The following is a 26,563-nucleotide window of genomic DNA, read 5'->3' on the forward strand; positions in this document are numbered from 1 at the left end:
GTTCCTTTAAGTGACCCCGCATCAAGATCCTTAGCTGTTGGATTTGCCAGCAGCAAACTTAGACTGTAAAGGGTGCTAGCTGCTCTGGATGCTTTCTGGGTCATCCCACTCATCTTTTCCAGAAAATGCTCTCAGAGGCTACTTCTCATGGAATCCAGGTTACTTCTTGCTGGGTAGGACCTGTGGGAGCAAGGCACTGCTGGAATTCATGTGAAGAACTGACCTGCACTAGGATTGAAAGAAGGGTCGCCATGGACTTCCTGGATAGACAGGGGTCAGAGGGACCAGTTGTAGTTGTGTATCTGTGGACTCTAAAGATTTAATAGCGTGTCCTGAGAGGTGCGCCTCGGGTCCACCAGGATACTCTGCAGTATTGGAATCTTGCTCCTGAGAAACATTTGGCCATTAAGAATTGTCTGATAAAGATCAAAAGTGTGGCCTGTGAGGAAAAGAAATTTGTTTTGTTTTGACAGAGTTCGGGAATCTGAGGATTAACTAGCCCTCAGCTTCCAAAATTTGCCCCTCCAGAGGAGCCATGCCAACTTCTCAGCTTGTGACTCCTAAGGGATGAGGTTTCTGACATCTTTATCAATCCCTGTGCCCAAAGGCGGTTCATAAGTTACTCTGCACACACACGCTGGCCCCTCCTCCTTGTAGGGTCCACCAGTGTCTGATCAGCTTCACCGGCCAGAGCTGTAATACTTACCTAACAACAACAGAAATACAACCCAACAGAAAAATAACCAGTTATTGAGGCATTTACCTGGAAATTGCCATGTCCTTTTGGAAAAGAAGCAAAAATCAAGCACTAGCAAACACCATGCCAGAGTTGCCCTACCGTAAGACACAGGATGGGCATCAGCTTATGGCCGTGTGGACCTCAGGAAACAGTGGGGCTCACCATTCTTCTCACTCCTTTTACCACATTGATATTTTATCCAGTTTAAACCCAGAGGTTCTCAGCCCCTCCCAAATTTAGCCTGGCTTAACACGCACAAGTATGTTTGGGAGCCAGAGCAGTGATTTGTACTGGCAAAACAAAGTATCAGGGAAATTATTAAAAAATAAAACTTCAGAAAATAGGTAGTGACATATGAAATCTTGATGTTGCTAAGTGGTGATTGGGTAGTGTGTATCTGGAGCCCTTGGGGGTTGGATGTGCTAGGGGGGAGACATTGAAGAAAAAGGCAACCAGCAGGCTGTGAGCTCACCATATGTGTTGAATTGAACTCAACTCTTCTGCATTTAATGAAGACTTCAGCCTTTAGGGGTAAATAAAACATTACTGAACAGAGACGGCTGAATATTTCTTACTGGCTGTAATAATTAAAGCCATGAAAAAAGGTGGTGGGGTTATGTTACTGATTAACTCTTAGATTTGATCAAGACACAGTTGCCGGTGGCGCTCTGTTTCATGTTCGGCCTGTTAGGTTAACGCCCTGTGCCTGGCCTTGGTGCTCTGTTGAGCAGCAGGCCTCCTTCCGTCCCACCCATCAGCCCCAGCAAAGTTCTCAGCTACTAGAATTGGGTCTGAAATCACACATAAAGCAGCGAGTATGCAAGACATCTCCCTTAGAGAACGAAGCTGGCAGATTCAGGTCCAGCTAGGAATGAAGGACATTCTACGATATCAGTTTTTCCTGTGTTGAGACAGAGGCTAAGGTTGGTGTTGGCAATAGACAGATTTAGATGTATCAGTTTCTTACAGCTTCTGTAACAAAGAACCACAAAGTTAGCAGCTTAAAACATTGTGTTACAATATCAGGAAGTCAGAAGTCCAAGAGAGGCTCTCTAGGTTAGTGTGGTGGGGCAGGCTGCCTTCCTTTCTGTGTGTGTGGGGTACTGGGATGCCACTTCTTGCACCTCATAGCTTTCAGGGACTTCTATGAGCCTCCACCTCTTCCTCCATCTTAAAGCCAGCTTGATCTGGCTGCCCTGACAGGTTCTTTCTCCTCCCTATCTTTTTTGCTTTGGTTTTTTTGTTTGTTTTGTTTTTTGTTTTTGTTTTTGAGATAGGGTTTCTCTGTGTAGCCTTGACTGTCCTAGACTCACTTTGTAGACCAGGCTGGCCTTGAATTCACAGTGATCCGCCCGCCTCTGCCTCCCAAGTGCTAGCTGCTCTATTCTGCAAGGTTAGTTGATGTGCAATCTTAATTCTGTCTCTGACATCAGTGCCTCTTTGTCATGTCATCTCTGAGAGTCACAGGACTCAGGACTTTCCATGTTGTCATCTTCCTGCCCCCCATAGTAGAAACATCTATGGAAAAGAAACACAATGGAAAAGAAAAGATAGTGAGTTGGAAAACCTATACAGCTAATGTTGGCAGACAGTGTCTAGTTTTAGAAAGGAGTTTGTGCCAGAAAAAGTAATGTATAAACACACACAAATCTAAATTAATTGAAGAAAAAGGCCTGTGTCTTGTTATATGCATGGGGATTTCCACCTTGCTATCTAACATGTCTGTCTTCATGTTTAAACTGCTAGCTACTCAGTAAGGAGAAATTTTCAGTGACATAACTACTTTATAATTTGGTTACAGGAAATCAGCCTTCCTGCTCAAAAGAACAGTCTAATTATAGTTGTATTGATTTGTAAGTAATTGTTTGTCTTGTGTATTTTTTGCAACATGTATTTTTAACATTTCTCTGAAAAAAAAATTAAAATACTATTTTTTAAACACACAAGCCTGTGTTCTGAGCCTTTCCATGGCTGTGACCGCTGTACGTGTGCTTATATATATTAAGCGGCTTCGCTCTCCCTTTTCTCCAGGTCCTCTCTTTCCAGACCTTGAGTAGCACTGTCTCGGCCACAGAGTGGTTGCCCAGACAGTGAGATAGCACGTGAGGTGTGAGGCGCAGCATTCATTTGCAGGAATCAGTTAAGCTGGCACAGATTCCCAGGAAGCACCCCTGAAATAGACATGACATTTGCTTGTAATGGCTGTGAAATTAACGGTGTAGGCTTTTACCTGAATTGTCTTTGACTTCTCTTTTAAGTTGGACTATTTTCACATTTTCATCATTTAGCTGCTAAGAATAACTGCTAATGGGCTGAGATAGAAACCTTGATCCTACTAGGAGACACTGTGCTTGGTGAGAGCCCAAGGAGACACCCCAGTGTCCCGGAGCTCAGGAATCCCAGAAGATGGTTGGTTCTTAGGTGGTAAAATAGGAGAGCTGCAGTGAATCAGGATAGAACCCAGAGAGTCTGTGCCTTGAGCGGCCAGACTGCTAAGGGCCTTCCCTGCAGTGGCTCTGGCATCCTTCTGTGGCTGACGTCTGGGGTGAAGCCCCTGGAGAGGCACCTAGCTTGAAAGTGGTGGGCTGCACTCCCGTGTATGTTCGTGAGTGTGGCGTGTGAGGTGGGCCATTGTCGGTTCACGCCAAAGTGGGTCTTCAAAGGCACAAAGGGAGTCAGTGTCTTGACGCTGGAGTGTTGGATAGTACCTCAGACCCTGTTCCATACTCAGTGGTCTGTGTCAGTGAGGGAGCTGTGCAGCTTCCAGAAGTGGGGCTGGGCCACCTGCTCCCTTAGGCTCTGTTTGGGGTGCTCCACGTCACAGTTCCATCCTCCTGTCAACAGGATCGATGGCTTCTATTTTTTGTCCTGCACTCTTTAACCAGAATGGCTGGCAGATGCGGGTAGCCTGGGAAGGGAGAGAGGCCAGACCTGTAAGGGGAGGTCCTGGATGGTTTGTGAAAGTGATTTTTATTCTCCTGGCTCGGTTGTTGTCTAGGAGGCTTACTGCCTCCTTTTAAAAAATGTAAAAGCTGCATAGACCAACACCTCTGGTTTGACTTCCATTGAGGGAAGTGGAGATTATTTTTAAAATAGCTTGAACAGATACTACTGGGTCCACCGAGAAGAGTCTGCATTGCCATGGGACTGCCCTAAGGACCCGGAGCTTACTCTTTAATTGACAGTGAAATTTCAGCCTCCAATAGGCCTTTGCTTTTAGAATCAGACACTGAGCATTGGTGCATGGCTGCTTACAGTTAACCTTTCCTGGAACCTTCTGGTGAGTTACAGAGCTAGCTCTTGCCCTTGTTGCTTATTTTCTCAAACTGAAAGCTACTTTGAGGAATAATGATGTTTAATGATCCTTGTTATTTACAATATTCACATTCTTAATAAAAAAGAGTGTTCTGTCTTTCACAAAAGGAGGTTAATTTAGCCAAGACTTCGATTTCTAACTCTTGACTGAGGAGTTTGGAAAAGATGAGTTTTGGGGGGCTGTTTTTTTCTGATGGGATCGACTCTCTGACTCAGTTGTTCTCCATGTTTAATTAGTCCACAGAGCATGTGTTTTGGGAGTTTGTAATGTATTATTATTTCCCAGGCTCTTGGGTTTTGGTATTAAAGATTTGAGCTGCAGTAGATGCTCTGGCTTTGGTTTCCATTTGGCTTAACGATTTCTTTGTACCGTTTAATCTAGAAATTACTTGTGCTTTGTTTGCTTGCTTGCTTATTTTAAACTTTAAATTGTGCTTAGCTGAAAATCAGGCTTAGGTGCTTTAAAAAATGACATTTTGTAAGAATATAAAATGTTGTATTAATTTTCCGTAGTCTTAGACTACTCACCTAAAACTGAAACATAGCCTAGTGAAACCGTGGAATGACATGGAAACCATAATTAACTTAAAAAAAAAAAAATAGTCAGTTGTGGGCAGGTCACACTGAAAGACTTATATAATCTATTTGTTCGGGGGTTGTTTAGGGTCAAGGTTTTTATTTACTCCTCCCAGGCAGTAGTTCATTGCCTGTAATTTAAAATAAAATAAGGCAAAATACAAATGCCTCTCACAAACTTAGCCTGTAAGCTTGGGGGCAGTTATAAATGACTTAGATCAAAGCAAGCCTGGCAGGCAGCAGGCAGCTTTCCTGTGATGCGTGTTTTCTAAGCACATTTCATGGGTATGGTTCTAGTCCTTGGAATTCTACTCAGCGTCTAGGGCTGGAGTGAAACTTTCAGTACTCAGAATTGTAAGTGGGATCTTTCCAAATGCGTTCTGCTTCTCTTACGGTTTTGTTTGAGATGGGGTCTTCAAATATCCACTTCAAGGTTCTGGTGAGTTCTCACATTGTTATCTTGCTTGAAGTAGTGAGTGGTGCTAGGGACAGTGGTGGAGTTGCCCTGTTGTTGGGATTTGTCCTGGTGACTGGAGCTGGTAGTGAACCGAGGAAACTTACTCTGGCATCACACAGACACACACACACACACACACACACACACACACACACACACACTCCTAATTAGTAATTATGCAGACTGTTTATGACAAACCAATCAAACGGGGCTTATTCCTCCTTTGTCCTCCCTCCTGGTAACCCAGGAGCTTTTGCTCTACGGGAGAAACCAGACTGTTTTCAACTGTTGTTTTTCTTCATCTCGGTTGTAGCTGGAAAGGTCTTCAGGTGTAAGGAGGTCTCCGCTTTAGTGAGTTGGGGGAGGGGAGGCAGTGCCACGTTAGGCCGTCTTTGTTCCAATTTGAATTGCAGGCTGTGCTGGGACTGGTCTGTGTCTTGTGTAAGTCCCTGGTGGGAGGTGAACATCTAATTACTGGAATTGTGGGGGGCGGGGTTGTCGGGGAGGGGCGGCTTTGTGGATTGGCCAGTGCAGAAGGGGCGGTGCGAGCCGCCCTTATCTGTCTGCGGTGACAGGTGCAGGTCCCAGGTCAAGGTAAGGAGGCCACAGCTCCCTGTCGGCCCCTGCAGCCTGTCCTGGACCTTGCAGCTTTGTTCTCCTTGATGGGAGCGATTCTTCTCGGAGTGCGTTCCAGGGCATCAGGATTATAGTTTCTGGCTGACCCTGGGGAAAAGATCAGCAAACAGACACCCTGTGGTGCCCGGCGTTGGGGAAAGGTTGAAGGACACTCCAGCGGGAAAACAGCGACGTTAGTGGCTGGTTCTGGCTTTCTCCTGGGAATGTTCAACAGGCTAACTTCGATTTCTAGACAACTGCACGTCCACTCCGCTCAGATGGGAGCCGAGATCGGGGAAGAGGACACACTCCCCCCTTGACTTTGGCGGCGTTTGTTTGGGTTGCCCTGCCGTGCACAGTGTGTTCCTTGTACTCTGCCTCGCTGGCTGCTGTGGTTAGTCCTCGCAAAGGTCTGCGTTAAGAAGCCAAGTTTGAAATGAGCAGAGAAGTGGTTCTCAGAAGATTGTGGCGTTAAAGTGAGTGATTATGAAGTGAATGATTTCTGGGTCTCCTCACTTTGGGGGATCTGCAGTCACTGCTTTTTTTTTCCAGGTTATTTTGGGTTTTACTTGTTTTCTTTGGCACTTCATAATTGCACACATTTAGTGGTACACTGATTTGTGCATTGTGTAAATTAGAGTCCTGCTTGACTTTACAATGACTGTTTTAGTTTTAGTTGATGTCTTAACATCAAAGTGATGGAAATGAGAAAGGGGACGGTGTGCCATGGCTACTGAAGGCTTGTTTTAAAGTTTCTCTTTTAAAATTTTAATTACATAAGAACTTTTTATTTTAAGAAGGAAACCCAGCTTTGTTTCTCCTTCTTAAAAAAAAAAATCAAAATCTGGTAGGTTCCAAGGTAATTTATATAGATCCACTGGGATCTGGGGGAGAAGGAAGGTCTCTGTACAGTATTTTCCACTAGCGATTGAATAATCAAAGCCCTTAGAATATATTAACACTCCAACAAAACAAGTCTGGATTTTTCTAAATAGGCCCATTGTACCTATGCAAAGCAAGAACAAAATAGCCAGAAGCAGAGCGGCTTGATTTCTGTGACATATTTAGCAGTGACTTGGTGCTCTTGAGATTTTAAGCAGTAACTGTCTTGGGGTCACTCACATTCATGCCAGATCCTGAGAAAGCCTTGTATCCCCTCCGACCCACTTTAGATCCCTACCTCATGTGGTTTGTGTACTCCTTAGCAGGCCATACCTGCCCTGCACCCAGCCTGGAGCTCACAGTAGACCTCAGTCCTAAGCACCTAGGCCCATTCTTAAGCTTCAGAGAACGTCCTGCACTGCGGTGCCTTCTATACTGTCATCGGTGTGTTTGTTTATGAGCATGTACGGAGCATGGCTTTGCATAGGGAGACTTGGTGAGGTTCCTGACCCATAAGCTGCACATCTGTAAGCAGTGGCTTCTCCTTTATACCAAATGCTGGCCCAATACAGCCTTTATACCCTTTAGATTTTTGGCCTGAAGACCCAAAACCCCTTTCTCCTCTTTTTCCCCTAAAGTTGTTCGTTTCTTTCCCCTTGCATTGAATTTTCTTGAATTTTTCAGTCAGTCTAGCGTATAAAATACCCATCCTAGAATCCCAGAGTATACAAAAACAGGGTCAGATGTGACTTTCCTGCCTTACATACCTTAGATTACTCTGTGAAAGGAGATGCCACACTGGGTAGCAGCTGGCCAGAGGTACCCAACATACAATTTATTAAGTAACAACCTCGCTGCTTTATTTTTCCAGCAGTAATTTATGTAGTGAGATTCGGGCCCCTCTCCCAGCGCCCTGCTGTTCCTCTGTAGTTGTGGTTGGCTGAACGTATATTAAGGGTACAACAGAAACCAACTGGCAAATTGTAGACATGTGGCCAGAATCTGTGGGTAGTTTAGATTCGGTAAGAAACACAGAAAAACATTACAAAATAAAATCTGACCAGAAAGATATTTATGTTGTTCAGATGCCTTTGTGAAAAAGAAAGGCCAGAGCCAGGGGTGAGGAATATAATTTTTCTCACTTCAGCTGAGCAGCCAAGAGTAAAATTCAACCTAAACTGTTTCAAAATGATTGTACCCACACCTGAGTGCCTGAGGAGCCTCTGGCTGGGAGTGAGCATCACCCAGGCCTCATCCTACTTTCTTGTCCCTCTTGTTATTAGTTCTAACATGGTTTTGTAGCTTTGTTTTGTAAGCTGTGAATTTTAATCCGTGTTAGCAAATTTACCATGGAGGCCAAGCAAATGGAAGGAGCTCTCATGGAGCCCCAGGCTCCTTGGTCCTCACACAGCCCAGTTTAGTCATTGGTGACTCCCACCTGCACTAAGCCTGGCCCAGTGCATCTGAAGGCACTGGAGCCCTCACTGTACAATGCTGAGAAAACCTTTTAGATCAGGACATTTGGATTTGAATTTTTGAATTTGTTCTACTTTGGAGCAAATCTTCTGTTCTGAACCTTTGTCTACAGCTCTGTACATCTGCTCTCCATAGATCCATCCACACCATGAAATTGTTTATTGATGGCTCTTCTTGCAAACATTGTTTACCCTGTTACCCCATCTGGACACGTTGGACATTGAATTCATTTTAATAAGCATTTGACTATGAAATTTGGGAGTATGTGGCACATGAACCAGATACGGTTTCACTCTACTATAAATTCCTATAAGTATGTCCTCTCTCTTGACAGAAGTTAAAACAGAGTTGTGTTTGGGTTCATTTCGTCTTGTTTAACCTTGCGGATTCCAGCTTTTGTGACACAGCTTTGAGGATGGTGTCTTCTGCAGATCAGCACTCATTCAGGGGACGTGCACCTTCCAGACTGTGGCTCCTTGTTGATGAGTCTGAGTGTCTCAGTCCTGTGCCTTTACAAGAGGCAGGGTTAGCTGGAGCAAACTCAGCCAAGGAGGATCTGGTGTCTGTTAGCTATTTACTAAAAACAGCACAATTGTAATAAAGCCACACAAGTTATCTCACTTTAGCATAGTAATATGGGAAGTTAGAGAAATAGAAGAAAAACTTCTGGGATTGAATTAATTTATAGTTAACTATATTTTCTCATGGGAAAAATGAGATAATTGATTTTTTTTTTTTTTGTTTTTTTTTTTTTTTTTTTTTGTTTTTTTTTTTGGTTTTTTGAGACAGGGCCTCTCTGTGTAGCCTTGGCTGTCCTGGACTCGCTTTGTAGACCAGGCTGGCCTAGAACTCACAGCAATCCGCCTGCCTCTGCCTCCCGAGTGCTAATACTTGATAATTTTTTAAAATGCCATTATAAAATCCAGAGCTTTGGGTTTATCTACAAGCATTTGTAATATTCTTCCAAATTTTAAATGTTTGTTTATTTGTATGTGTGTGCATGTGTGTGTCTGTCTGTATGTATGTCTGAACATGATGCATGTGTGGGCACATGTGCCATGCATCCTCCTCCATATGGGTCTGTGGCTTAATCTCTGGTTGCTAGGCTTATACGGCAGACACCTCCTTGTAAACCTTTCTATTTAACAATGTTGTCACTGACCTATAAGTGAAAGTACTGAAGCCGGCAAACACTGTTTTTGGTCATGCACATAGCAGATTTCTGTGTCCGTATGGGAGTGGCACGTAGCAGGGCCTGCGTTTTGAAAGGCTTTGCCCTCCTGTTGCCCTCTCAGCACGCCATTCACAGATGGGATCTGAACTTCATAAAGTGCATCTTCTCTCCATTAATTCATCAGAACATGTTTATAGCAGGATTTAAGAAAATATTTAGGTTGAGGTATAGGCAGACAAAATGGGGGGTGGATAGTATCTTGTGTGGGTCACCCAAAACTTGGCTGGGATTTCCTTAATTTCCTTCTGGGTCTTTAGAATTTTATTTTGCTTGTCCTGGAAATGTGGCTAGCCTAGCATGTGCACACGCGCTCGCTCTCTCTCTCTCTCTCTCTCTCTCTCTCTCTCTCTCTCTCTCTCTCTCTCTCTCTCTCTCTCTCTCTCTCTCTCCTTGCATGGTGGCACATGCTTGTAATTCTAGACCTGCCGGAGTAGAAGTCAGAGCATCAGAAGTTCACTGTCACCCTTTGTTACATAGGGAGTTCCAAGCTAGCCTGGGCTACACGAAAGCCTATCTCAAAAAGAAAGAGAGGAAAGTGGTATCTTACCCGCGGTCAGCCATTCTCTGCACTCTGTGCCGGGCTCTCCCCTGCGCCATCCTTTGTGTCCGGGAGCAGCCTCTGTTCCGCTCTCTGTAACATTCCATCCTGTGGCTATAAAACTGCATTTTAACTCAGAACCAGTTGAGAGTTTTGACAATGACGGTACATACTTACTGTCGTGCTTGGCTTTAGAATGAGACGAACTGGTGGATAACAAGAATTTAGAGTTAAGGTGTCGCTGTTTGTAAATTAGGACATCGGTCTCATCACAGTCGGTACACAGTCATTCCAAATTAGTGCATCAGGTAGACTGTGGTGTTTTAGGTCAGAGGGTTGACATAAACAGCAAATTTCAGTGGAAAAAAAAAAAACCCGAACCCAGAAGTTAAAAGTATTCTCTGATACATTACAGTGCTGTTCTTTTTTTTTTTTTTTGGTTTTTTGAGACAGGGTTTCTCTGTGTAGCCTTGGCCATCCTGGACTCACTTTGTAGACCAGACTGGCCTCGAACTCACAGCGATCCGCCTGCCTCTGCCTCCCGAGTGCTGGGATTAAAGGCATGCGCCACCAGGCCCGGCTCTACAGTGCTGTTCTTTCTGAATCCTTCAGCAACACGGAAAATGGCCGAAGCGCTGGCTAGGGCTTCTTGTTTGAGTTGATTCTGCCCAGAAGCATGAAGCAGTTGGGAGTACTTTCCCCTTTGTCCCATCACTATGGGGCTGGCAAATTCCAGGCAGGCAGACACGAAAACCTCAAGTGTCTCTTGTAAAATCCTTGGAAAATTTCAATTTGAGCATTTAGAGTGATTTCGTTTCTAAAATATGCAATGGCATAAAATATTAGTCTACACATGGCTGCAGGACTCCGCTAACAGGGCGGTCTGGCTTCATGAAGCTCACAGAATATGCTCTATGTCACATTGCGTGAAGCATGGGTAATACGTGTGATGAAGGCTCACATGACAGCTGGATCTCCCACTTGGAGACATGAGGATTCTCTGGGCCATAGCCTACTTCTGCTGCCGCCTGCTCTTGGTGGCTCCCAAGTCCTTGTGTCTTGTGGTAGCAGTTTGGACCTGCTATGTTCAAACGATGCCTTAGAAGTTCACATATCCTCTCAAGTCCTTGTGCTGTGAACCCTGTGGGTGAATCCTGTGAATGCTGCTGCAGCAGTGGTCACTGCAGTGTGTGTCCATGAGGGAAATGTTTACAGATGCTTCATAGCCAAGGTAACCTATGTGACTATGAGAGTCAGCCTGTTGGTTGGTTTCTATAGTTTGAAGAAAAAGCATTTTAACTCTTCATTATTTGATACCCTTCATCTGCTAGCAACCTCCATTTTTACCCTCAAAATAATGCAGACAAAATTCACAGTGGTCTAGTCTTAGGTTTAGACAGTTCTTTAAAATGTGATTAAAGCAGAGAGCTGTTTTTCTGCTGCCTCCAGCAAGAGCAGCAGCTTCTCCTTAAGTTTCTACTGCACAGCAGGCACTTTAATTCTGCCCTGAGGTCCTGCAGACATTACCCTGAACATGGGCTTAAAGCACCTACTCGGCCTGTTGCCAGTGTACATCCTGACAGGAAAGGAAGCCCTTCCCTGACAGGCAGAGAAGACCAAGGCTTCCTCTGCCTTCTGTTTCTGTTTCTCGCTGGGTTGTGAGGAAATAGAAGTTCCTGCTCTTGTTTTGGGGAACTTTCTCCATTATATCCTTATCCTGCTCTATTGGCAAGAATCTTCTGCAAGTAAAAATTCACTCAACAGAGTTTTATTTTAAGACTTAGAGCACTGTCTTCCTAGGCTCCACCCATGTCCCTCATTTGTAGCAGGCACCCGTGGACCTGAGTGGGTGGCCTTCTGACCTGCATAGTGGTTGGTGGTTGTGTTTCCTGGAAAGGGTGGCAAGGAATTTTCCAGGTTTGGAGTGCCTTATAAAATGAAAGGTGTTTTATACCTGTAAGGTCACCTTCACCTTCTGCACGTGACTCTCAAAGGTCAGCGGCATTCTGCCTTGGCCCTGTTTGGGTTGAATTTCAGCCAGCAAGTCTCCAGCCTACAGGAGAATTAGAGATTTTTCTCCCTCCCTCATTTTTTCTGTTTTGTTCTGTGTAAACAGTTCCTGCCGAAGTAACATAGACAAATATAGCAGAGAATGCTTTTCTGGAAGATACATGCTCCCAAAGCATTTTTTAACCATTTTTGGGAAGAATTGATCTTTCTGTGTGTTCCAGACAGACTGAAAGAAGCGGGGAGGCTGTCGCTATAATGGAAGTGACATCATACATTATTGCCCCCATTGATCCGCTTTTAGTCTCCAGCCAGGATAAAAGGAAATGGCACCAGGGAGGAAGCATGCTTCATTTCGGCTCAGATCCCAGAGCGATAATGGGGGGTAATAATAGAACTCACGCCACTGTCGGTCTGTGGCTGCATTAGTCTCAGGCTGGCTGGGTCTGGAGCAGCGCTGACTTCCTTCCTCATGCGGCGGCTGCTGTGCACCAGCTGGGCTGCAGAGGAGGGGCTCAAGGGCTCCGCTTGGCCTTCAAGGCATGCCAGCTGCAGTCCCGATGTTTGTGCCTGTGGAAGCTTCATGGTGAGACTTGTGGTGCCTGTGGCATTTCTGATCTGGGAGGTAAGCCGGCTTCTGGAAGAGAAAGTAGGGGCTGCAGTTGTGTGGATTGTCTTCTGGGACCCACCCCTGCCTCCACCCCTCTACCCCACTCCTGCCTCCTGGAAAGGCACTAGGGTTCCTAGAAGAGCCAGGGCTGGTTTTCTTTGTGCCACTTGTACTTGGACATCAAGGTTGGAGGTTGGACAGTTCATATTTCTTCTCCAAAAAACTTTAAAACTGCGCAAGGTTATGCCACTCTTCTCAATTTTTAAGTCTTTGTGGGGGGCAAGGGGAGAATGAAGTTAACTTTTTTCTTTGTGCATTTCTTCATAATTAACAACCATGAAATCTTAAATGTTTATGGCAAGAATACAGACTTCCTTAACAAATAGCGTTTGTACTTGACTGCCTTCCTGTTGCATCTGGCTTCTTGTGCCCGTTTGAGTAGGTTTTACAGGGCTGTGCCATTCTTTTCAAGTACCCACACGACTTGGGCATCTCATAGTCTTCAGTTTCCGAGGCAGATGCATTTTTACAGCACTAAGGTGTTCCCTGTGTGGAAATAATAACATCATGGATCCCTGTTTGTGAAAAGAATTTTGTTTCCTTTTGCAACTGAATTTTGGTCATGAGCTGTCAGTCCCAGCCAGCAAGGCAGATCTTGTTGAAATATTTTCAGTTGGCTTCCCTGGGGCCTAATGCCCATGGCCATGGGCTGTTTTTTCTCCATGGCACTGTAGCACGGCTGACACTGATAGCACACAGTCAGCCCCAACATTATGTGAAAGTTCATTTGATTTCCGTGTGGGCAGGAGTGGGATATCCCCTGTGCCAGCTGCCAGGACAGCACGCTGCCCAGCACTGCCTCCCAGTACATTTGCAAATACTTGAGATCTTTCAGTCACTTTATGAACATTTATCATGTGTTATTTCTCTTCTACTGTAGGGTGGCTTGACAGGGAGCAAATGTGTATTTTACAAAGAGACGTTCACTCCATTAAAATATTTTTGCTTTAATAGATCCTCTTCTCAAGTCTGTAATCCTCTTTCGTGATACAATATTTACTTGTGAATGAATGATAGTTTTATTATATGTGGCTGAAAACAGCATTAGGCCACTGATTTGTCTCTGCTTTCTTCGTTGTTTAGACTACATTTTTCCATGAACTGGAGCCCAGGTGGCCAGCGGCTGTTTACTATAAAGGCCGGGTGAGCCGGGCTCTCCCAGCATTAGGGAGGAATGTTGAACGTGGCTGTACCTTCCGTCCGCCTCTGAACAAGCCTGCTCTTGCACGAGGGCATCTGTACCTCTCTGAATAAAAGGAGGATGGATTCCTTGGAGGGGTGTGTACCCTCACTCCTCCCCGCCTTTTAATTAGAGCCAGATAAACGTAGGAAACAGCCCTGGAGGGTTGAGTGCCTGTGTAGTCCTCCTTCCAGCCCTCCCTCCCATCTCAGCTGCCTTAAGTCAAGGGGGCTTAGCTCTAAAGGTTTCCATTGCGTCAATTTTGAGACAACAAATGCTTTCAAGGATTCTTTTCACTTTGTTTGTGTGCAGATGTGAGCTTTCTGCTTGGAAGAGAAACAGCACACAGGTGGAGATCCAACTGGGTTCACATGCTAGCAGTTCTCAGACTTTTAAATGAGAGTTGCAGTCAGTTTCTGAACCTAGGAGGGATACCCCACCTTATGCACATGGGTTACTTCAGCCAGTGCGACAACAACACCAAGAGAAGCAGTGGGTGGCCTGAGGGAAGACACAATGCAGGAGTGTGGCCTGCATACTCTGTCTAGCATGTGGCCTTTGGAGAAAACATGTATTTTAGGACAAAAGGGAGAGGCAAGAGGAGAAAAGCTGGAGAGTTAATATCTTTTGAGTAATAGAAATAGGCAGTTAAAATCCCAGTGTTCAAAAGCACCCTCTGTTGACCTAGTGTGGCCTCCAGAAGTTTGGTTTGCTTAGAAAGATCATAACCAAGGCTGGAGGGGTACCCAGTGTAGAGAGTGTGGAATCTCTGTAAATAGTTGTAAAACCCTGATTTTTGCACAAGCCTTTTTCGGTCAGTACAGTATATCTAGAGTTTTCTCTCCACTCTGCGTCTGGCCTGTGATGGCCCAGCCGGGAGAGGCTCCCAGTAAGTTGTACAGTTGTTTATCACAGGACTTGCTTGTGTGTCTGTATCACATGCAGACTTCTCCCTGTAGCTGCCTGTAGCTGCTCCACTACCAATTTTGGTGTGAAAAGTTGGGAATAGGAGTGAGGTTGACTTGAGGGTACTTAGGTGTATCCTTTGGTGTGCTTTTGTCTGCAGCCTGTAAAGTGCATTGTAGTATTTTAAACCCAAGATTATAAACAGACTCCTCTTGAAGAGGAGGGGCTCTGCGAGGAGGCAGCTGTTGCACTGTGTTCATTTTCAGAGCTCAGCAGGTGCCTTCCAGGCTTCCACAGCTCAGAGGAAAATCTCAACCTATCTACTTCTGGTAAACTCCTGTGGATTTGTCTAAACTTGGATGCCCTCTTGAGTCCTTATCTAGCCAGAGACATTTTGTGGCATTAGCACACCACAAAGGCAAGGCCATCAGGAGCTGCTATGACATTCGATTAAGACAAGTGCTGTTTTGATTTTTCTGTAAGCACATACCCAACATGACAAACCTCAGAAAACAGGTTCGCCAGACCCCAGGATATGTGGCTTTGGGGCTGAAGACAGCATAAACTCTGATGTATGAGGAAAGCCAGCACACAGTCTCCCCAGTTTTCAGATGCATAAGAATGGCTGGGTTACCCCAGCTTTGTGGTCCTTGCTCAGATCAGAATCTTGGTTTTAACTTCTTGATGGCTAAATGGCATTTCAAGGGCTGTTTCTTTTGTCCTCAGCTTTCTCCAGACCAGATCGTCTTGCTTTTGGATTCTCTCTTAGAGCAGAAGACCCTGAGGCCTCAGACATTGCAGCGTCTCCAGCAGACCTACCTCCTCCAGGAGCAGGATGCAGAGGTAACACACCTGAAACTGTAGGCCCCAGCTGATGGGAGCCCGCTGCTGCCTTTAGCAGGATCCCCTGTGCTACCAGCGATCAGCTCCTGCCTGCACTTCCCCAGCAGTCTCCTGTAGTCGTTGGTGTACTTGAAATGGTTGGAGGCCTAAGTTTTCCCTCCTCCTATGTAAATTATAACGACAGATATGATCCCTAAGAGTTTGAGCTACAGGGTGGAGTTTTTTGAATTAAGACTCGGGTGGGTCACTTTGTGCTCTGGTGGTGACGCCTTTCCCTAGCTCACTAAGGAAACTCAGTTCAGATGTGTGGGAGCAGCTCAGCTGCATTCAGCCAGGACAAGAAAGAAGCCATGTGTAAAGGAAATGAAAAACGAATCTAGCAGCCATGGTTTAAAAAGTAAAATTGGATGCTTGTGGTGAAGCAGTGTGATGTGGCCTTAATATATTTTAGCTTATTTGGAACACAGTACAGATCCTAGATGGGATCCAGGTTTGAAACATACAAAATCATAAATATTTAATGTACTTAATCATCATAAGAGGAGCACAAAAGTTCAAAGAGAAACAGTCTTTGACGCAGAGTTCTAAAATGCAGAGACTGTAAGAGGACCTTAACTCTGTGCTTCCTGTGTACTCCAGTCCAGCAGCCACTAGCACCTGGGGCTGTGGGACACCTGAAACCCAGCCAGCTGAGTCGGGTGTACACAGGTGTGACACATGGGGTGGGGGCTGGGGGGCACGACTAATGGTGCTTTTCAGCTCTGGCTATTGATTATGTTGTATTTTTTAACTTTTAGCTTAGACATACTGGTTTATATGAAGTGGTATAGTGGCTTTCAGAGTTTGTAAAGTGGATCACACTGACAAACAATTCCCCAATAGCTCCCTGGGAAGGTGGGCTTTGTTATACAGTTTTCAAGTCCATAGATTTAGGAGTAACTGAAAGAAGTCTGTGAGGAGACAGTGGCGCCCTTCCTGTTCTGTTTGTTTCTCCTCTTACCCCTTTTGTTTGTCAGCAATTCCAAATGTCAGGCTTATTTTTAATTAGTGTTTCAAAGACCTTCCTATTTATAGGCAGAGAATTGTGTTTTGATGGGGTTGAATTCCACTGGAGTCCAGGCTCCTGCAACCCTGCACTGACTGGGAGGTGGGGGTGGGGTGGGGGCGGTGGTCAGAGCAGTCGCTGATGCCTTGTACCTTGTACCTTATAGCCTGGTACAGTTACTGTGCATCACTTTTCCAACCTTTGAGAAGGAAGTAGGTATCTCCCTTTCTTGTAAATATCCAAAACTGTATCTTACTGCCCAAAGACAGGACACTTGATTCTGCTGTGATCCTTGATGGCCAGGTGAATGTAATGTACTGTGGCCCCCTTTACACAGGCATGATCTGCACACTGAGAAAGAAATGGTGCACACCAGTCAGGCACCTTGCATTTCGCAGATGGCTCACTGAGTGAAAAAAGTAGCTTCCACCAAGACCTATGAAGGAGTGAAAAGGGGCAAAGATACACAGGCAAACATCTCTAAACCAAGTATTTAGGAAAGGCCTCCCAGAGGAAGCAACATTGAGCCAAGGACAGAGGGAGGTGGCTACACAAGACCAGAAAGATGTGTAGACTTAGCACATCAGGATAGCAGTCAGCAAATGATTTATGTGGTTTCTGCAACAACTAGTCAACTTTCCCCACACTTGGGAATACATGGATGAGTGCTGCTATAAGCCAGGGAAAGCTGTCATAAACCTAAAACCTGGGTTTCGGTATAATTAGCAAAACTCTCACCATCCCAGCTTCTGGTCACTTTTCACAGTACTTTCCAGCTGTGGCCCTTTCTGGGCCTGCAGATTGAGACTTCTGCACTCAGGATCTCAGGCTAAGCAGAAGCCTTGTGCTAGTGGCTCTGTTGTTGTGGCTGTAGTTCCTTTTGATGGTGGCTTCTCTTGTACTGACGTCACTTTAAATCACAGAAGCAGCAAGATTTTTAGCAACCATCTTGTTTCTAGAAACGTCATAACTTAAGTGTGAATTCTATTGACAAGAGAGCAGGAATTAAACCATCAGCTGCTTTTATTTGAGTGACAGACGCTCCATGGAAGAAAGTTGTTGTTACTTGGTGGAAACAATTTTGAGGTTTCTGACTTGGTTCTCACTATTTCCCTCTGACTGAACAAGCAAGGGAGTCCCAAATACAGAATAAGTAAGAGTCACTTGAAAGACGGCCAAAGAGACCTCTGTAGCAGGGTCTGTGCCCAGCCCCCCTGAAAAGAGAGGAAAGGCAGGTTAGGCCTTCAGTGTTCTGTGTAGGTCTCTGTCCAATCTCTGGGTCTAGTGTTGAATGTGCAGTCCGTAGAGAAGGACCTGTCCATGACTACAGGCAGACTGTTTCCAAGACCTAAAAGATGTCCCTGCCATTCCTCTGACTGGCCTGAAAACATGCCTGGAATGTAGCAAGGTTGAGAAGGAAACCTGCTGCTACCTTGTGGCCTCAGCTGGCCGTGCCCCTCATGACAACATGCAATGCATATCCCTCCTGTTGGATGGGGGCTGTGTTCTCTTGGTGCAGCAGTTAAGAGTCTGGACCATCAGAAACTCTGCCACAGATTCCTTTGAAGCCGAGTGGCAGCCCAGGATGGCCTTAGCATCCATGCTCCTCTGCAGCTGCTCTGACTTCCTGCTCTTGCCCTGTTCTCCAGGCTTGGGCTCTGGTGGTGAGAACTTGTTGTTCCCTTGTCGACCCTCAAGGGAGATGGTGACACTTCGGGGCATTTGTGTGTCAGGGGTTGTGAGGGTCGGCTCTGATCTCCATTCCAGGTTTCGCACCCGTTTTCCTGTCATTAAGACATTGCTGTGAGGGGAGGTGCCACAGCAGGCCCAGATCTTAAAGCAGCAGGGTAGCAGGAGGTGATGGAGTGACTCCCTGTTCTGGGCCACCTTGTACCTGCCATCTGCAGGGCCACCTTAGTGTTCTTTGGCCTAAAAAGTAACAGAATCCTAGGAGTTGGGCACCTTTTACACACAGAGTCAAAAGCTACCAGCCAGCCTTAGGTCTGGCTTCCTTCAACCAGGAATGAAAACAAACTTGCAGGGAATTCAGTCCATAGAAACACTTGGCCTGCAATAAAAGTTTTAATATGTACCGGGCAGTTGATTCTGGAACAAAAAGCCTTATGTAAAAACCCTCTTAAAGCTTAGAGGTGGCTCAGCAGGTCAAGGTCCCTGCCACCAGGCCTCAAGACTTGAACTCAATCTTTAGGATCCACGCAGTGGAAGGGGGGAAACTTTGCTCTTAAACACTGTCCTCTGACCTTCAGTGTGTGCTGTGATACACATGGACATGTACATAAGGTGACCAGAGAGATGACTCAGTTGGTGCTCTTATAAACGGCCTGAGCTCAGGTCCCAGCAACCACAACAAAATCCACTAAACACATAATCAATTGGCGTAGTTCACCTTTGCATATTTTAATCATGGACTTTTGACACAGTCAGTTATTGAAATAAGCTGATAGATAGCAGGTGGCTCACAACCATCTGTAACTCCAGTTCCTCTTCTTCCTTTACTAGGTTCCAGCACACATGTAGTAAGAATGCATACACCCAGGCAAGTGCACACATGTAGTAAGGATGCATACACCCAGGCAAGTGCACACATGTAGTAAGGATGCATACACCCAGGCAAGTGCACACATGTAGTAAGGATGCATACACCCAGGCAAATGCACACATGTAGTAAGGATGCATACACCCAGGCAAATGCACACATGTAGTAAGGATGCATACACCCAGGCAAATGCACACATGTACTAATGCATACATAGACTCAGGCAAACACACACATGTGGTAATGCACACATACACTCAAGCAAACACACATGTAGTATGCTTATATGCACTCAGGCAAACACATACATTAAAAAAAATTTTAAGTGATTATAAATGCTTTTGATCCGTTTTAAAATAGTGAGTTCCCTTTATTGCCTTAGCAAGCGTCTTAAGCAGAAAAACTAGCCTGTGGTAAGAGGGTCTATGGTCTTCCTGGGTGGCTTCTTCCCCTACCATCGCCATTGCTCACTTGTGTCAACTTGTGTGTGAAGGCCACACTGAGCATTTTAAATATTTATTTATTTATTATGTATACATTGCTCTGCCTGCTTGTACCCCTGCAGGCCAGAAGAGGGCATCAGATCACATTATAGATGGTTGTGAGCCACCATGTGGTTGCTGGGAATTGAACTCAGGACCTCTGGAAGAGCAGACAGTGCTCTTAACCTCTGAGCCATCTCTCCAGCCCCCACACTGAGCAATTTAGACTTGGGCATACCTTGGTGCAGAGTCTCAAACATTTTTCTTTTTGTGTGTTTTTTAATTGAAAAAACCCACATACATGCATGTGTGTGTGTGTACGTGTGTGTATATATTTATCTATGTGTACATGTGTGTGTATATATGTGTATGTATGTATACACACACACACACATACATCCTTCTAATATAACTTTGGAAAACAAAGAAACAGCATCTCACTGCCACACCTTCTGATGCTTAGGGTGGTACCTGCTGAGGAGAAGTCACTCACAGCACCAGGTCATCTCACAAAGTGGGGAGCTCCGTCTGGTGACAGGGTTGTCATCATCAGCACATGGGGGCTGGAACATCAGGACAAGTTCCCAGCCAGCTTGGGCTACAAAGTAAGACCCAGTCTCAGACTACCAACAAAAGGGGAAGAGCCACCAGGATGGAACAGGAGTAAGAGCTGGGGTTGGTGGCACGCCTTTTATCCCAGCACTCAGGAGGCAGACAGTTGAGGCTAGCACATTCCAAGCCAGCCAGCCTGGTTTACATAGACACTGTCTCAAAACAAAAGAGCAAGAAAGCATAATGATTGTATGTACCCATTCCTGAAATACCACCTGGCTCTTGCTTTCTGAGCACCCAGGTGAAGGACTTGGTGCTGATCAAGGCATGGACTTTGCAGTGAGCAGCATGCAGGTCACAGGGCCAGATGGTGACACTTGTCATGTGCCTTCCCCTAGCTCCATTTTCCTCATCAGTACAGCATTACCTCAACTATACTGCCAGCTGGAGACTTGATGAAATGATCTTTACTCTGTGTATTTTATATCTGATTTTGTTTTCCTTGGAAACTATGTGATGTGTCTGAGTGGGCTACTGTCAGAATGTGCTAGCAAATGGAGCCTTGAGTTGGAGATCCACTGTGTGGTGGTTTCACTAGCTCTCCAGACTCCCTTTTGGGGACTTGGGAGAATGTTCTTGAGCCTTGATTTCCTGGGATTAAAATAAATCTATACATACTTTGTTTATGGAATTGCTAACAAGGTAAGATGAAGGAAAGTGTAAGATTATTAAAATGTGAACACCCAGGGTTCTGTTTATCCCATTGTTTTCTGGGCTGTTTTGCCAGGGGTGGAACGTAGGGTTTTGTGTGTGGTAGGCACATGCTCGGCCACTGAGCCACAACCCAGCTAAGTGTGCCTGTTGGTTAATGTGTTTTCTGTTCATGGGAAGGCTCTTAGTTGATAGAGTTTATGCTGTCTCTTTAGCTCTGTGGGTTTTGTTTGGTTGGTTTGGTTTGGTTTTTCAGGAACTAAGGGAGAAAGGAGAAAGCTCACCCACCTCATGTGTGTAGTCTTCCTGTTTGTGACATCTTTTACTTGTGGTCACAGAATTCCTAGCCTTTGGGCTAATGGTTGGTGTGTGTGTTGCTCCTGGATTGGGGCTGAGGTGGGGTGGCTACCTCTCTCCAGTGGTAGGACCCCAAATGTCTCCAGATACTGCTAGCTGTCACCTGAGGGGCAAATTCCCTGTTAAGAAGCCAGGGTGCTCTAAAGCAGCAGTGGGTTCAGAAAAAAAGCAGTTTGTAAAACATCATGGTGAACTGTCTTAACACTTGGTGACAGCCTAGAGCATGTGGACTACAGAGATGGCTGACAGCCACCTGGAGCCCACTCTGTCCCACTCAAAGCTTTAAAGAATGTAGCTTTGGGAGAGCTGAGTTCTTCTGATAGAAGAGAAGAAGGTGGCAGCAGACTGGTATTCAACAGTGAGCCAGTGTTGTAGGGAACTGAGATAGGATCATCTTCCCTGTTGACCCCTGTGGAGAAGCACACAGTCTCTCACAGACCCTTCTCCACATTACTGGCTGTGTCAGAGAGCCTGGCTCCGGGCCTCCCTGCCCCCCTACAGAGGTTAAGCAGCAAGATGAGGTAGAAGTTGACCTTACTGAGGCCAGGTGTGCCTGTCCAGTATAGTCCTGAGATTGAAGCAGTCTGCACACAAGCTTTATACCAAGACTTTGGTCCCATGGCCCTGCCCTGGGAGGTCAAGGCCTATGAGTAGAAACGATGCCAAAGCACCAGCTGTGCCCATAGCTGCTGGAGACCCATGCTGGCTGCGCTGGGTACCAGTGATACAGGGCTTCATTGCCAGCAACCTCACCAGTCACCATCCAGCACTGTCAGTGCATCACTGTGAAAGGAAACTCTTGTGGCAGGTTTTCAGATTGAATATAAAACAGGAGACTCATGTAGAATATTGAATGGCAGTAAGGGACCTGGTATTCAAGGTAAAATTAAGGTTGAATATGATGGCACCAATCTTTAATCACAGCACCTGACAGAGGCAGGCAGATTTTGCAAGGCCAGCCTGGTGTATTTCTCACAGAGAAGCTCTCTGAGGACAACTTGACCATTGCTCACAGATACAGTATTCAGAGCAGTGGATACACATCTTTGTTGTACAGAGGGACTGGTTTGTTATGCTCAAACCCAGGTGACAGATTAGGGCCACATGCTTCAGAGTCCGAGCTTTGGAATGGGGCTCGTGATGTGGCTCCAGTTCAGTGTCTTCTGTGTGAAGAGCCAGGAAAGAGCTTGTGAGCTGAAGTGGCTAGATGGGTCTGCTTACCATCATGCACCCTGCCTTTCCTCAGCTGTGTCTGCGTTCTCTTCCTTGTGCTTGGCTTGCAGCAGTGTCTTCACACACCCTTCAAAGTCAGGAAAATGTTGCTGAGAACTTCTTCAGTATAGCCGGGCGTGGTGACGCATACCTGTAATCCCAGCACTCAGGAGGCAGAGGCAGGTGGATCGCTGTGAGTTCAAGGCCAGCCTGGACAGCCAAGGCTACACAGAGAAGCCCTGTCTTGAAAAACAAAACAAAAAGAATTTCTTCAATAGGTTTCTTTCTTATTACTTGAGTCAGTGTTCACGGAAGTTTTCTGTGGAAGGGCAGCAACAGACAAGAGTCTCCTCTTTCTGTGATAAAGGGATTTTTTAAAAAGATGATCTAAAATAAAATAACAACAAAAGTAGAGATTTGCTTTTTTTTTTTTTTTTTTTTTTTAATGTTCTCTGTTCCTGAGGCTGGAGACTTTACTGACTGTAAATTATCACAGCACACTGACTGGTCAGGTATTTATTAAATGGGTAGACATGTACAAAAACCTGAACCACAGACAGCATGTTCCCGTCTGCTTTCTTCAGAGAAATTATTTTTAAGGCATTCGTGGGCTGGGAGTAAACTACTAAAGGCAGTGTACAGGGCCAGCCTGGCTCACAGCAAGGCCTCACTGCCGTGCCTTCAGTTGTCACCCACTCCTGGTGGCTCCATAGCTGTCCCTGCTTGGTCACTATTTCTACCAGCAGCAAAAGTCCTCTTCCCAGCAAACACCAGGTACCATTGGTTGAAGGAGCAGGACGAGTTACTTCCTGTTACTTCCTGACTTCACAACCATTTTGAAAGGTGTCACTGCTGAGTAACACCTATCAGCTGTGGCCTGTGTGACACCACCACAGTCACACCTGTCAGCTGTGGCCTGTGTGATACCACCACAGTCATACCTGAGAAGAGAAGGTGATAATTGCCTGAACCCAGTGCAGGTCCCACGTCCGCTCGAAGTTCTCCTAGCTGGCTGGCACTAAGCCTTTCCTGGTATTATGAAGCTTTCTGTATATAGGGGAGGAGGAAAGATGATTTGCCTAGATCAAAGATTCACATATAGGTGAGGCTGCTGTGTCCTGATGCACTTACGTTTGTATTTGTCACCACTCTTGGCCCTCACTGCACACTCTGTCTGCTAGTGTGGTAGCTGCAGCAGCTTAGACACCATCGAGTATGCTAGCACAACGTGACACGTGTTACTCTTTCGTGTCTGTGTGTGCATTCTTGTGCATGGGTATGGGTCCTCAGGTGGTGGTCTTCAGGAGTCATCCATCTTGTTCTGTGAGACAGGGTCTCTCGCCTGTTAGGGAGGCTGGCCAACCAATGAGCCAGTCTTTGTCTTCACGGTTACTGGAGTTACAGGCTCACCATTCCTCCTATTTGCAAGAACTCTACTGACTGAGCTACCCCCACCCCCAGTCTCCATGTGTCACTGGCCTAGACTTCACACCAACTACACTAGGTTTCAACACTTACCTTGCTTTACAGCAGCAACTGAAATAAGGTCTAATTCCCTTTATTAGAAAAACAATAGTCTGCCTAGTGTGGTAGTGCACACCTTTAATCCCAGCACTGGGAGGCAGAGGCAAACCTGGTCTACAAAGAGAATCCATGACAGCCAGGCTGTTACACAGAGAAACTCTGTCTAGAAAAACCAAAAGAAAAAAGAAAAAAACAAAGTTCAAGTTACAATCTTTCGGGAGTGGCAAGCAGTGAGAGAGAGGAGGAGCAATAGAAAAAAAAAAAACAGACACTGAAAGTGGCACCCACACCACAGCTGACAATTCTTTGGTCCCAGAAGAAAGAGCAGGCCAGTACCTACCATTGCAGACATTGCTGAACAGTTCTTAGCTGGCAGTGCCTTCCGCCTGGAGCCCTGCAATGGCGTGGCTCTCACCAGCAGTGAGCCATCTTTAAAGCAAGTAAATCTAATTTAAGCACACAAATTGAAAAAGCAGGGTTCTTTATTGCAATGTAGACTTATTAACTTACAAAAGCCCCAAGCCTTCGTCTTTCTGTTTACAGATACAAAATGAAACTCCAAATGAGGTTTAATGGGCTTCCCAGATCATGTTCCCTGGACAGATTTTTTTTTTTTCCTTTAGCAGTAAATTTCAAAATCAAAAGGACTGAGAAAGAAAGGGACTTCCTGTCATAAATAGGATGGGTGGAATTCTTCAAAGCATTTTATAGCTTCCAACTGTGGTTATAATTTCAAAGTCGCTGAAAGCATTCTCCATTTACAGAAGTGCTGTCCATTCAGGAGCATGCTGCAAACAGGCACTGTGCTTGGAGGCAGTGGGGTCGCCATGGCTAAATGTCTTGCTTTCACCAACTCACCAGACAGCCCTGCAGCATTGCCACCTAGTGACAGGGCAGCCAGCTTGGTCCCCCTTGGCCTGCTGTACACAGCTAAAGGCTACTATTTGAGACTGATTTTCTAAACATTGTTACAAAGGTGACTGAGGATTTAAGTTGCTGTGACTGTCAGTAGATACTGGGCTTCCAGGGCTTTCTAGTAATTATACTTAAAAGTTTGAAAAGCATACGGAATTAGTGATGCAGTAATAAGCAGGCTCTGGGGAGGCTAGGGCTCTTCCTGAACATGCTCCATTAAGCATTAAGCCACTTAGTTGCAACCCTAGCCCTGGGGTGGATGGCTGATTCCTTGTTGTAATTTCATGTAAAACACTGGTATAGAAAAATCTGATAACAGGTCTATGCTAGGCAACTGTTAGTCCAACAAATGCCTGCGATAATCATCTTGTAAAGAGAACAGGTTCCTTTTGGCTCAGGCTGTGGTTCCAGCCCCTGGTTGGTCAGCCCCGTGACTTTGGGCCTGTGATGGGAGCGTAAAGCAGGGCAAGCCCGCCCAGCCGGAACCCTTCTGCTCTTGCTGGCTGAGCTGAATCTCTCACCACGAGCATCACCATCCACACCTGGCCACCACAGCTCTAGACCAGCCACTAGACAGATCCCACAGGCCAGTGAGACACAGGTTCTCTCACTTAATAATCCTTTTCAGAATGAATGTTGAGGCTGGAATTAGAACTGCAGAAACGGGAATGGGACTTGGGAATTGAGGCCAGCACTCAGAGCCACCGTACACGCTGCGCTAAGCCCATCCCAAGGTCTCCCACTTTCCCACCAGGGTGTCCAGGATGGCCAGCACTATTTTGACCCTGACTGTAGGGAAGTAGGTTTGTCAATTTCCCACAAAACGGACACAAAATTTATTTAATGTGTTGCCAGCTAGCATTAAAACAGTAAAAACTCAGTGTGTTACATATAGTTGCATACTGGGAAATGTTGAAAAATAACACGTGTTACATGTGTTTGCACATGCTTAGGCACAGCTGTGCACATAAGTGTGCCTGGTGGAACCCCTCTGGCTGTCCCTTCCTCCTTGCCTACATTACCTGCCTCTACTGTGTTTGTCTCCTATGATGCCTTTTAGACCCTGGCTGAATATGGGCCCTGAGCTCCCAGCGCTGCTGCCACATCCCGTGCTGGTGGCAGTGCTTCTCAGTAAGACAGAGGCTGTTACTTGAATTACTCAGCAGCTTGAATTACTCATCTGAATTTCTCAGAACTCAGATGCAGTTCTGACATGAAGGCTTCTACAGACCAGCTTCCCATCTACACCCAGCCCCACAGGCCCACGGAGTGCTGCGTGCCCCATTTCCAGTGGTATAGGGGGCACCTCTGCGGGAAAACCCAGCCATATTCTCTCTCTCTCTCTCTCTCTCTCTCTCTCTCTCCCTCCTCTCTCTCATCTCTCTCTCTCCTCTCTCTCTCTCTCTCTCTCTCTCCCTCTCTCCCTCTGTGTGTGTGTGTGTGTGTGTGTGTGTGTGTGTTTTGAGATGGAGTCATACTGTGTAGCCCTGGCTGGCCTGGAACATTCTACATAGACTAGACTGGCTTCAAACTTGAAGAGATCTGCCTGCTTCTGCCATATAACTACAGGACTTAAAGGCATGTGCACACACAAGAATCAGCTTTATGGAAACCCAAACACTCTATCCTGTTATTTGTGGGCTAGGCCCTGTGCTCATCCACATGGGCACCTACCTGTCCATCAGCCTCAGGGCAGTGAGGGGCCAACCAGACCATAGGCTGTGACACCTTCTGCACAGCCCACTCAGGGTTGTCTGCTAATCTGGCTTC

General features: G+C 45.8%; 1 protein-coding gene across 1 annotated transcript in view; it reads left to right on the forward strand.

Annotated features, from left to right (window-relative positions):
- The window catches only part of Aopep (aminopeptidase O (putative)), a 234,916-nt gene that overhangs the window by 199,010 nt on the left and 9,343 nt on the right, over positions 1-26,563 (forward strand). The window contains exon 14 of the mRNA XM_051151139.1: positions 15,322-15,438. Coding sequence (XP_051007096.1) covers positions 15,322-15,438 — 117 coding nt within the window. The remainder of the gene's footprint in view (positions 1-15,321; positions 15,439-26,563) is intronic.

This window comes from Acomys russatus, chromosome 9 (assembly GCF_903995435.1).
Source record: "Acomys russatus chromosome 9, mAcoRus1.1, whole genome shotgun sequence".
Classification (NCBI taxonomy): Eukaryota; Metazoa; Chordata; class Mammalia; order Rodentia; family Muridae; genus Acomys; species Acomys russatus.